This window comes from Malaclemys terrapin, chromosome 19, assembly GCF_027887155.1.
Source record: "Malaclemys terrapin pileata isolate rMalTer1 chromosome 19, rMalTer1.hap1, whole genome shotgun sequence".
Taxonomy (NCBI): domain Eukaryota; kingdom Metazoa; phylum Chordata; order Testudines; family Emydidae; genus Malaclemys; species Malaclemys terrapin.
The window spans coordinates 4,413,142-4,425,558 of record NC_071523.1 but is presented as its reverse complement, the minus strand read 5'-3'; the positions used below and the strand labels follow the sequence as shown (position 1 = coordinate 4,425,558).

Genomic DNA, 12,417 nt, shown 5'->3' with positions numbered 1-12,417 from the left:
CTGGGGTTCCTCAGCTTCCTCCAGGAAACCCGGGATTAGATTGAGCTACCCCCTGAGGGGTAGGCTCCCTGGAGAGCCAGGCTGGCACTGCAAGGTCTTTGTCAGTGGCTGAGGGCACAGGGCACAGCCAAGGTTTTGGAGTGGCGTATTTCCTGCCGGCTTCTGGTTCGGGGGCTCCTGCTGTGTCACCAGCACTGTCTCCCAGGCAGCTCAGGGCTACGGGAGCTGCCAGGCTTGGCCTGGCCCGGCCCAGGACGGGGACGTCTCTGCCTGCATGCTGGTCCCTGTCTTGGGTCTGACTCCGCATCCCTCCCCCAGTTGTTTGGCTCGGAGGCCAGAGCAGAACAGTCACTGGGGGCGACTGTTCCCTGAATCCAAGGGAGGGACCCAGCTCCAGGGAGCAGGTGCAGTTGGTGCAGTTTGGCTCACACACGGCACTGTCCTGCCAGGCACTGGGCACCACTCCTGGGGCTGATGGGGGGGGGTCTGCCTTCCAGGAGACGCGCAAGGATCAGCCCCACTCCTAGACTCCGTGGCATCCCCCAGCTCCTTCTGACACTCAGTGCCTCTGAGCTGGCCTCAGAGAGGCTCCAAGGATCCTAATCGCGTCGGACAATCCCTGTGTCCGTGGCGGGAACAGGACAGTTACACTTCATGACGATGGCTCGGCGCAGTGCTGGGGGGCCCAGCAGCCTCGCCCATGAAGTCTCAGAAGCCTTGAGGTGAGGCACCGAGACCCAGGACATCAATGTGGGGCCAACCCACAAGGCCGGGAGGGAGGAATGGGCCATTTCCGTTTGGATGAGGCCCAGCTGTGTGCTGTGCCCTTGGAGCGCCTGGGTGCCGGGGCCAGGGTGTGCCAGGCGCCAAGGCCAGGGGCATACTGGCATGGCGTGTGTTTGCCAGGGAGCTGGGCTGGGGCAAGGCCAATTCGGGATGCATTTGGCCCTACGGCTGTGACTCACCTGCACCCTTGTGCCAGCAGAGGGAGAATCCATCCAGGGTCGGGAGGGGGGGCAGGCACTGTTCCCCAGGGCCCCATGGGAAGGGCAGTTTAACTTGGAGTCAGAGCCAGACTGGTACCCAGAGGCAATCTAGAGAAGGGGCTGAACCAGCCCATTGCCTGGGAGGGCTGAGACCCCAGAGAGGGAGATGGAGCCTGGGCCTGTGGGTAGGGATGGGAAACAGGCCCCCTCCTCCCCCGCTTCACTCCATGGGGCAGAGGGAGCCCAGCACAGCTCTAAAACAAAATCCCCTTCCCCACCTGCGCCCAGCCGCCCACCACGGGGTGTGCACCCCGCCCGGGCAATGGAGGCCTGGCTGGGCATTTGTGGCGTTCGTTGCCTGGCTCCTGTAACCAGTGCTATAGAAATACCTCACATGCATACACACACATCCACATCCACATGCACGCTCACCCACACCCACACGCACACACACAGCCACACCCACACGCATGCACACACACGCGCACATGCACACACACACATCCGCACACACGCATGCACACGCACGCACACACACATCCACACGCACGCACATGCACACATCCACAGGTGCACGCATGTACACACACACGTGCACACACACAGATGCACACACACTCGCACACACACAGGTGCACACATCCACATGCATGCACACACACGCGCACACACATTCACACGTGCAGACACACACACAGGTTTCTGATACGCTGTGCGGTTGTGCGTAGAACATGAGACATCAGGCCCTGTGCCACAGAGTGGGGATTTATTGACGTTTTCGACAGAAGCTCATGGCCCAGTTCCCTTTCCAGATTTTCTGGGATGAGCCCGTCCCTGGCGCGACTCGCTGGGGGCAGTGGGGAGACCCAGGGCTGGCTTTGGCCCTCTGGGTGTGAGCAGCGTGAAGCAGCGGGGGTTAGTGCATGCAGCAGCTAGACCCTGTACTGTGTAGAGAGCGCAGAGTGGCTGGGGAGAGCGGGGACAGTGGGGCCACCGTGGTTCTCGCCAGGCAGGGACGCAGCCAGACAACCCCCTCCCTTACACTTGGTGACTCTGTCTCAAAAACACATGTGAAAAACCGCTCGGCCCCGGTTAGTTTTTGGTTGGAGTCTGGGTGGCCACGGGGTCCCGACAGGGACAGGACTGCAGCCAACAGGCCCTGCCTCAGCCCTAGCCAAGCTGATGCAAGCAGAGGCCCTGTGCAGAGGGCCCCGGGCGTGTGATTCCCTTGTGCCCCACTGTGAGGTGCTGCGATGCAGGGAGAGAGCCAGCGTGCATGTTAGAGGGCAGAGAGAGGCTGGGATCAGCCGGCGCGTGCCAGAGCTGGTCTGGCCTGCCTAGTCTGGGAAGAGCAGGAAGCCGGAAAAGACACTGTCGGAGCCAGCGATGCCCACCATGCCGTTGTAATCGTTGACTGCCAGCCAGAGCTGGTCCCCGGCGTCCATGCGCAGCAGGAGGCCCCCGGAGCTGACCTGCTTGTTGTTGGACATGTGGTCGCAGAAGCTGGCCACCTTCTGCCGGTTCTTGTACATGTTGACGCAGAGGTTGGCAGTCTGGGAGGTGTGGAAGATGAAGTAGTAGAGGCCGGGCACGCGGCACGTGAACTTGCCCGAGGTGATGTTGTAGTCCTGGTTGAGGTTGGTGATGGCGTGGTTGAACACCACAGGGGCGTTCTTGTCCGGGTACTGCCCGGTCCGCCTCGCTACTGAGAAGGCTGACTGGTGCTTCTGCTTGTAATTACCAGGCATGCCGGGCCCTCCAGGCTGGCCTTGGTCGCCCGGATCTCCCCGGGTGCCAGGGGGACCCATGGGACCAGTTTTTCCTGGCGGGCCAGGGCTGCCGGGGTCTCCTTCCTCCCCCTTGGGCCCTCGGGTTCCAGGAATGGCCGGAATGCCTGTGGGGTTCCAGGGAGTGTCCGTCAGGGTGGGTCCAGTGGCTCAGTGCATTGGGAGGGACAGCTGGCAGCCCCTCCCTGCCCCCCTGCCTTGGTGGCTGAGCGGCCGTGACCCCAGCCTAGCCTGGCTGTGTGGACAAGTCCTCTCCCCCCCACTCCACATCTGCAAAGGGTTGGTATCCCTGAGCCAGCCCCCAGGGCTCTGCTGCTGAGCCGGCAACTGTGCCAGTGTCTGCACTCCTGCAGGAAAGGCGCCGGAGAAGGGCAGCTCATTCCCTGTGTTGGGATCAGGCTGTGGGGCCGTGTCCTCTCCTCTCCCTCTGTGCTTTCCCACCTGTCTGCCCCAGGACACAGCCGGCACTAATCCTCTATCTTCCGGGCACTATGGGCCTCAGGGAGCCCTCTGGTGACACCTCTCCAATGCCCCCTCTCTTGACAAGCTTCTATTAGAGGGCACCTACCTGGTTCGCCTTTGACTCCTTTCATCCCATCTCTGCCATCCTTGCCAGGCATGCCAGGCGTGCCAGGCAGCCCAGGGGTCCCATAGCAGCTGTGGGAAGCACTGCCTGTCACGGAGGTTTCCAGCGTCAGGAGGAGAAGGGCTAGGCCCAGGCCCACTGGTTCCCAGACGTTCTTGACCATCATTGTCCTACCACGAGTGGAAATGCGGAGAGTGTTGAGGGGTCCTGCCCGGTCGCTGTGGGCACAGCGGAGGCCCCTTGCTGCCAGGCCAAACAGCAGCATCTCCACCCAGTGACAGACTGCGGGTTACTCTGATCCTCGCTCTTACCAGGAGCCACCCTCCCTCGGCTCGCCATGCCCACCCGCTCCCGCCCCCGCCTCCTGGGCACAGCCTGTCCCCTCGGCAGCCTGCATGGATCCGGAACGCTGCCTGACGGGCTTCGCCAGCCTGAGCCCAGAGCCCATCCAGAGAGCCAGGGCAGCGTCTCCCTCCCCACCCTCGTGGGCAGCCTCTCTCCTTTCCGGCAGCCCTTCCCGCTCCCTGCTCTGAGCATAGGTCAGGAATGGCCCTGCTGTTGGTGCATGGACACACCTGCCTGGCCCTGGTTTGCCTGTCACTGGTGCTGGCTGCGGCCCACAGCACAGCTGGGTTGCCGGAGGAAGGTCCATTCTGGGGTTCCCTGGCGCTGGCACAGGGACAGCCCGGCTCCCAGGGCATTGTCCTATTCCCAGGATCCCTGGCGCTGCGCTGCTCGGAGGGCAGCTCTGCCTTTCTGCAATCTGTCCCTGCACTGCCCACCGTGGCTGCCCCACACCAGTGCACCTGCTGGCCCATGGCTCTGCCCTCCAGCCTAGCAGGGGCTCTTAGACCCAGAAGTCCAGCAGAGAGTTAGTGAAAACCCTTACACGGAGTGACCTACCAGTGGCCAGGAGCAGGCTACTGGGGTATCCCTGCTGTGACCCCACCAGCCAGCCCTTCCACAGCCACACGTCAGCTCCTATGGCCACAGGGCCCACAGGACAGTGACATGGGCCTACCCGCTTCGCCAATGTCCTGCGACTGCCCCCCACCAACCCCTTACCTCTCTGGGGCCGGGCGCTGGCTCCCGCGCTCTCCGGAGGGCTCTGCTGCAGTGGGGCTGCTGGCTGGCTTGTCAGAGCTCTGGCTGCGACACCAGCCAGGAGGAAGTTGGTGGCTGAAGGAGGCCAGGACAGGCCTCTTGGAAAGACCAGCCCCCTTGCCGGGACCCTGGCCAAGTTTCACATCCCTGTCCTGGGCATTTCTTCTGAGCAAGCGTTTTCCGCAGTGCCGGGCAGCGCTAAACGCCGCGCCAGCACTCCCCACCTCGCCACGGGCCTGGCTGCCAAGGGGGCAGGGCAGGAAGGATCAGACCGAGGGGTGCCAGGCCCAGCAGCGGGACCAGGGGCCGTGCGCAGTGCTCACGGCTGATCCAGAGGCAGATGCACACCTCCCTCAGGGCACTGCCTCTCCGCTCACCTCGCTTTCTTCCCCTCCCCCCGCGACTGAAGTGTCGGACGGCACAGGGCCATGCTGGGGGTTCCCCCACAGTGGCATGACGTCATCCCAGTGCCCGGGGCACCTGCTCAGAATCCTGTGACCTCCGACACTTGCCCATCAGTGGGGGGATGAGGGTTAGTGCTGAGTCTGTGTCATCCCCATCTCTTGGCACATGTCATGGCCCGTTCCCAGCCTCGCATGGGCACCCTGGCCAGCCCGGCCCTCCCCTCAGCCCCCTGGGTGCCAGCGTAAATGATTGAATTGATGGGGGGTCGTGGCCAATACCCACATCACTCCTGCTTCCTTTTACTGAAGAATGTTTTTGGATCAGTGAAGGGCTCGTGGCACACACTGGGAATCCGGGAACCGGCCCCCAGGAAGGGGTCCTGGCACTGTGGCACATACCCGGGAATCAGCCCCCCGGGAGGGGTCCTGGCGCCATGGCCGATACCCGGGTATCACCCCTCTGGGCAGTGCCCCAGGGCCCAGGTGTTAGCTCACTAGCTGCATCAACAGAAGTCTTTTTCAAGGCTGAGCTGGTCGAGCCGTCCGTCCGTCCATCTGTCCATCGTGTTCCAGGAGCGCAGGCCCCTGGACGAGGCGCTGGTTCCCGTGAGGAGAGCACAGCGCCCCCCCGGTGTGAGTGAGCAGTGCTCTTTCCCCTCTCCCTTCCTCTGTCACTGTAGGCAGGGTGCTAAGGGCAGAGGCAGCCCCCAGGAGGAATCCAAGCTGACCCCCAGGAGTGTCCAGTGCGTGCTCCCTGAAGTACCAGCTCTGCCCTCTACGAGGGGCACATGCCCTCTGCCCCGCCTGCTTTGCTTGCTGTGTGTGGGGGGAGGGTAATGCCCTGGGGCCCTACCAGAGGGCAGCGTCCATGCTCCCTGCAGCATTACGCCTGGCTCCCCTCCCTCTTTTCCCGTGATGGCAGAGCCCTCCTTCCCACCCGCAATCCAGGGCCCGGGAGTGCCACAGGGCAGCCCACCGTGCAGGAGTCCTGGGACTGAGTCTGCAGCCTGGCCCGAGCCGGGTGAACCCATTTCTCACGTGCACTAGGATCATTGCCCTGGGTGCTGGGTGCTGGGCAAACCAATGGGCTGCTGGCCTCATTCCGATTTAGGAAGAAAAAAGTGTCACTCTCCCGGAGACTGTTCTCCCGGCCCCATCGCTCCTTGTCACGCCCAGACGCCAAGGGCCGAGTGGGTCACAGAATCTGGACGCCCACTGGCTCCGGGGGGTCCCTCCCGCTCAGGACAGACTGAGGCATGCGGGTGCTGCCCCTGCTAGGTAGCTGCAGCGTATCTGAGTCAGCCAGGCATCGCTCTCAGTACTGACAGATCGGAAACACTCCGGCCTCGTTGGCTCCCTCAGCCTCCCCATGGCTTGGAGCCTGAACTCGCTGGACAGCACTGGGATGGGGGAACGGGAGCCAAAGGCAGCCTCTGCAAAGGCTGGGGAGTTCAAATCCTGCGGGGGTCTTTCCTGGGAGACGCCAGCCCGTTGTGCTCTGGGCCTGTGCTGTTCCTGGCTCCGAGGGGGCCCAGACACTGACCGTTTGCAGGAAGATGTGAACGAGAAAGAAAACCATGGGAATGAGCGAGGGAAAGAAAGGGTTTATTTGTCTGTGCTGATTGGAAGGGGGTGAAAGCCAGGGGTGGCCTGCAGCCAGCTCCGGATTTGCAATGGTTAGTACAGCGCGAGCCACAACCGACAGCGATTTCCTATCAGGGACTAAAGGGGCCACAGCGGGGGAATGACACGGGTGACAACTGATCTCCTTTGGCAGGGGGATGAGAACCAGCATGGCAGGAAGATCTAAGCCCCTGGGACCGGGGCACTGTCTGCGACTGCTGCTTGGACAGAGCACAGAGTGTGACCGCTCTCCTCGGCCTGGGGGACACGGCCCGTGCCGAATGGCAGCACCTGGCCGGGAAGGTGGGGGACCCTGCCTGGAGTGGGCACTATGGTTCTTTAGGCAGTGTGCCGGCTGTTGACGATGGAATGGACCTGACTGGAAGGCAAGATGATGCTTCCCAAGGCGTGAACTGGGGTTCCAGGCCAGGCACAGCCTATCTACCTCCCCTACCCCCAGACACTGCCCCCTCGGTGCCACATGCCACATCCTGGTCCCCAGGGCAGCTCTCTCAAGGCCATACGCTAGCAAAGGGCATGTTACAGGGACGCAGGCCCAGGGCAGAGGGGTGCCAGCAGGGCAGGGTCACTGTGGGAGGCTTTGGCCTTTTGCGGACAGATCTCATCTAAGGCCTGGGCTGTGGCGTCACGGCCATGGGGCCAGAGGAAGGAGCCCCCACCCTCGTCTGAGGAGCCCCATACTGGGTGCTAGGAGGGAGGCCCCTGCTGCGAGTGACCCCGGAAGTCCAGATGCCATCCCGAGAGTGGGGCCAGGCCCCCGCCAGCCCAGGGGACAGGTGGGGATTCCCGGTCTGTTTGGCAGGCTGGGAGTGCGCTCATCCCACAATGCCCAGAACCAGCCTGGTCCCATCAAAGCCAAGGGGAGCCCTGCGGGAGCAGGGTCTGGGCCGTGACGCTTGGCCAGGGGCTATATCCCCTACACTCGGGGAACTGGACACAAATGATCTTTATACAGGCCCTGGGCAGCTCAGCAGCCGGCTCCCACCCCTGCCTGGCACACTGGGCACCCAGCCTCAGTGGCACGGAGGCGGGCGTGTGCAGGCGCAGCGCTCTCCTGAGGGGTTGGGTGAGGAAAGGCTGGGTCTGCACACACCGGTTGGCCTGCGGCCCCCCAGGACCCGCGTGCACCCCCGTCAGGGCTCTCGCAGGCCAGCGGGCGAAGCGGTGGGGGCTCGGAGAGGCAGGGGCCGCCTTGCTGTAGCTGGCTGAGGGGTGTCAGTGAGTCTCAGGGAAGAGCAGGAAGCCGCTGAAGACGCTGTCGGCCTCGGTGCCGTCGTACACTTTGTTGCCTTGGCGGGGGTCGCTCTCGAGCCAGACCTGGTCGTACCTGGCCAGCTGGAGCACGCCGCTCCCCGAGTTCACCTGCAGGAGGCCGCGACTGTTGCTGTCGCAGACGCCCAACTCCTTTGTCTCGTTGCGGACGAGGCTGAGGCAGAGGTTCCCGCTGGAGATCACCTGGAAGGCGAAGTAGTAGACGCCGGGCTCCTTGCAGGTGAACCGGCCCGTCTCGGGGTTGTAGCTGTTGTCCTGGTTGGTGATGAGGTTGTTAAAGACCACGACGTTCCCGCTGGCGGGGGGCTTCTTCCTGGAGGCCGAGAAGGCGGGCCGGGGCTGATCCTTGATCTTGCCAGCCTGGCCTTTGGCTCCCTTCTGTCCCGGCTGCCCTGGGAGCCCGGGGGGACCATTTGGCCCCCTGTAGCCCTGGTTCCCAGGCATGCCAGGAGGTCCAGGTGTCCCTTCATCCCCTTTGGGTCCCCGGATCCCTGACCTTCTTCCTGGTAACCCTGGAAGAGAGGAACAGGCCGCGGCTGATGGAACCTGGGCCCAAGCGTTGTCAGCGAGAGCCTGTCTCCATCCCTTGCACTGAGCCAGCCTGGGCCAGCGCCCGACTCCCTCACCTCCGCCGACCCAGCCTGGGTCAGGGCCCGGCTCCCTCCCCTCCGCCGAGCCACCTGGGTCAGCACCCCCAGCTCCCTCCCCTCCGCCGAGCCGGCCTGGGTCAGCGCCTGACTCCCTCCCCTCCCCCGAGCCGGCCTGGGTCAGCGCCCCCAGCTCCCTCCCCTCCGCCGAGCCGGCCTGGGCCAGCGCCCGGCTCCCTCCCCTCCGCCGAGCCGGCCTGGGCCAGCGCCCGGCTCCCTCCCCTCCGCCGAGCCGGCCTGGGCCAGCGCCCGGCTCCCTCCCCTCCGCCGAGCCGGCCTGGGCCAGCGCCCGGCTCCCTCCCCTCCCCTCCGCCGAGCCGGCCTGGGCCAGCGCCCGGCTCCCTCCCCTCCGCCGAGTCGGCCTGGGCCAGCGCCCGGCTCCCTCCCCTCTGCCGAGCCGGCCTGGGCCAGCGCCTGGCTCCCTCCCCTCCGCCGAGCCGGCCTGGGCCAGCGCCCGACTCCCTTCCCTCCGCCGAGCCGGCCTGGGCCAGCGCCCGGCTCCCTCCCCTCCGCCAAGCCGGCCTGGGCCAGCGCTCGGCTCCCTCCCCTCTGCTGGGCCAGCGCCCGGCTCCCTCCCCTTCCCTGAGCCAGCCTGGACGAGCACCTGGCTCCATCCCTTCCACTGAGCCAGCCAAGGCTGGGTTGGAACTGGTGCCATAGAGACGATACCCAGCACAATCCAGCCCTCCCTGTGTTCTCAGCCCTGGGAGCTACAGCTTCCCTCTCCCACCTTACCTGGCTCGCCTGTGTCACCTTTCTGCCCTGGCCTCCCGCTGAGGCCCGGTACTCCAGGGTAGCCATCTTTGCCGGGCGGTGCTTGGCACACGTTCTCCTGAGTTACTGCCATGCCCAGGATCATGGCCAGGGTGCTGGCTGCCAGCCAGAATCTGTCAGCCATTCTACCTCTGCAAGCACATGGGCCCCACAGCGTGAGCCATGCCTGGGACAGTCCCACAATTGCTCCCCGCTGCGGGAGTCACCCCCCACAAAGGGCACAATTCCAGCCAGGGACAACAGCCACTTCCCTACAGACCCCTGCCTGGACGGAGGAGATTCCCCAACACACACACACACACACACACACTCTCTCTCTCTCTCCCTGTCTCTGATTGGGTGGGAGTGCCCCCTCAGTCACACTCTCCTACACACACACACACAGACACACACACACACACTCACTCACTCTGATTGGGTGGGAGTGTCCCCTCAGTCACTCACTCACACACAGACACACACACACACACACACACCTAGAGTTGGGTGAAATACTAGCTGCACAAGCCCCTCCAGCCTGTGGAGCCTGTTGTCACTTTTTTCATTGCCCAGGGTTTGCAATGGGCCCGTTTGGAAAATCATAGAATCATAGAATCTCAGGGTTGGAAGGGACCTCAGGAGGTCATCTAGTCCAACCCTCTGCTCAAAGCAGGACCAATTTCCAACTAAATCATCCCAGCCAGGGCTTTGTCAAGCCGGGCCTTAAAAACCTCCAAGGAAGGAGAGATGTCCCTGATATTTCAGTTTTGAATTTGTCTCCAAAACCATTGCGGAGATGGACACTCTCCTTCACTAACCACATTGGTTATGTTGTTGCTATGTCTGTGTGTGTGTGGGGGGTGGAGGTGGTGGTGGTGTTGGAGCTGCTGGGAAAGGAGACGGGGAGCAGAAGCAGAAAGCGGCAAAGCAGCGGGCTTTCCTTACCTTTGGGGGCTGCCGTGCCCAGGGCGGGGGCTGGCTACCAGCGGACAGGGACCTGGAAAGAGACCATCACAGCTATGCACAGAGCAGCAGAACCTGAGCCAAGTGTCAAAAACCAACTCAGTCCCCTTCTCTCCCTCCAAGGGGCTGGTGATTCGAGGGGCAGTTCTAGAAGCATGCGGGGGTGGGAGGGGGAGATAACAGATTAAAGGATTGGGGGGGGTCTCTGCTCACTTGTACCTTAGAAACAGGAGGCCTGTGAAGTCTGCTGCCCCTGGTATTGTGGTTCTGGGGGGCTCCATGTGCATGCTGAGAGTGCGCACAACCGAACTGGAGGGGGTAGGAATGGCCCTTTAACAAAGATGTCCTTTCTCCAACGGGTGCATTGGGGTTTAATAGACAGGGTGAGATTCTGGCCTTTTTGGTGTCAGTGACCAAGGCTCCCCCCAGTCTTTTAAACAGTCAGACTCTAATTCTTTTCCTCTCTCCACTGTTCACACGTCACTCCCAATGTCACCGCTCACCAGTCTTCACCCCAGAGTCAGCACCGGGGCAGAGATGACCCAGCCAGCCAGAATCAAACCTGGTCAGAGCCAGCACCCAGGTTCAGAACTGGTTACATCCCGGCCATGGTCAGCATGGGGGTATGACCAGAGTCAGGAGTGGGCTAGGTCTGATGCAGATACACAATACAGAGCCAAAACGCCGCTCCCAGGCCCTAGCTGGGGGCTGAGACCCTGACCTGCGCTGCAGGGGACACCCCCATCTGCAGGGCTGGGAGAAGAACCCGCTCACAGGTGACCCCAAGCCGGGAAGTGCTGTGAATGTCAGGGAAGACGGGCCCAGAGACGCTAGCCCCTTGGGCAGGGAATGACCCGATGAGAGCTGACTGCAGCTGGGCAGGGCTCAGAGATGGCAGGATCAGCAAGGCAAGAAGAGCGATTGTGGGCAGAGATGCGGCTGTCATTTCCACTGCAGACTGGCTGCATGGCAGGGAGAGAGGATGGGATGCAAACATCCCCCTGTACAGCTTGGCTGGGGCCCCCTGTGCACTGGCCTTCTCAGAGGGAGAGCAGGGCCTGAGGGGCTCCCCCCGTTCCCCGCTCCCCACAGCCATGCAGCTGGGGTGGGGCCGGGAGCTCCTCGGCCCAGGACAGGCGAAGAGCGAGGGGGGCAGAGAGCTAGTCCCAATGTGGAGGGAAGGAGCTGAGGAAGAAAGGCTGCGGGATCCCGAACGCAGAGACCTGCCGCTGGAGAACCAGAGTTCAGCCCGCATGGGAGAAGCGCACCCAGGCAGCGCAGAGAAAAGTCACTTACCTCTCCCGGAGGCTGGCCGAGGCTCTGTGAGCAGGCGGCTTCGTTTGGTCTCTGACCTTCCCCGAGAGGGAGAATGAGGCGAAGGGTGCGGGGGGATGGGGGAGGGATTGCGGGTGGCTCTGTCCGGTCAGGGTTGGAAGAAGCTGCTGAGTTTCACTTCCCCACCCATTTCCCCTTTTCGTGTTTACCCCCTGCCCCGTGCTGGGTCTCCCGGAACAATGGGAACGTTCTGGTCAGCAAAAGTGCTAACACTTTTAGACTCAAAACCACAGCAGAGCTGGGCAGGCCGGGTCCTGCTTCCTGCTCGGTGCCTCCCTGGCCCCCCAGCAGTCCCCACGGCAGGACACCACTGCACACACCGAACAAAGCCCCGGTCCCTGGCTCCAGGAGCTGGCACTCAGAGGCTAAGGTTTGCGGGAGGTGTGACACAGCATGTGGCGTGTGTGCAAGAACAGAGTAGGACACCAGGGCTTGCACTACATCTCACCAGAACTGTGACGGGGTTCTGTGTGAATCCTGCACTTTGGATGGGGCAGGGTGTTCTCAAGGGGCAAACTCAATAAACCGGGATTTTAAACACAGAAAATTGTAAAACAAATTCCATGGTGTTGCTATGAGCTGGATGAAACCTTGCATGGGTTGAGTTAAAACCTCATAGAGATTGATAGGTGTGAACTCACCCGTCAATTAACATCACTGTCAGAATGAGTTTGCCAGACACCCCTCACCTATAGAGGGCTTTCGTGAGTATTTTTCGTGGGGTGTGTGTATGTGTGTGTGAGTGTGAGTGAGGGAAGGCAGGACACACAGAAATTGAGACCACACACACCAGAGAGAGAGCCAGGAAGCCAAGCAGGAGTTGGTGAGCACAGAGTGATGCTGGGAAAAGCTAGGGAGGGGCTTTTGGGTCTGTGTTGGCCAAAGAGGCCTGGGGTAAGCCAAGAACCTGCTCCTTTTGCTCTCGGTTCCTCCTGT

General features: G+C 62.6%; 1 protein-coding gene across 1 annotated transcript; it reads right to left on the bottom strand.

The window, feature by feature from the left end:
• Positions 1–1,735: 1,735 nt before the first annotated feature.
• Positions 1,736–11,545, bottom strand: LOC128826280 (collagen alpha-2(I) chain-like). The gene is made up of 7 exons (XM_054009528.1): positions 11,443–11,545; positions 10,129–10,180; positions 9,166–9,335; positions 7,731–8,295; positions 4,425–4,703; positions 3,342–3,529; positions 1,736–2,880 (listed from the first exon to the last, which is right to left on the bottom strand). The coding sequence occupies exons 3-7, from the start codon at positions 9,326–9,328 to the stop codon at positions 2,324–2,326; spliced, it is 1,752 nt and encodes a 583-aa protein (XP_053865503.1). The 5' UTR covers positions 9,329–9,335; positions 10,129–10,180; positions 11,443–11,545; the 3' UTR covers positions 1,736–2,323.
• Between the last annotated feature and the right edge of the window lie 872 nt (positions 11,546–12,417).

Excerpts from the sequence above, each read along its gene's own strand:
- LOC128826280 (XM_054009528.1), bottom strand. The coding sequence starts at position 9,328 with ATGGCTGACAGATTCTGGCTGGCAGCCAGCACCCTGGCCATGATCCTG. Across the intron at positions 8,296-9,165 it reads AGGTGACACAGGCGAGCCAG|GGTTACCAGGAAGAAGGTCA; the intron begins GTAAGGTGGGAG and ends CCTCTCTTCCAG. Across the intron at positions 3,530-4,424 it reads CAGCGCCCGGCCCCAGAGAG|GACAATGATGGTCAAGAACG; the intron begins GTAAGGGGTTGG and ends CACTCGTGGTAG.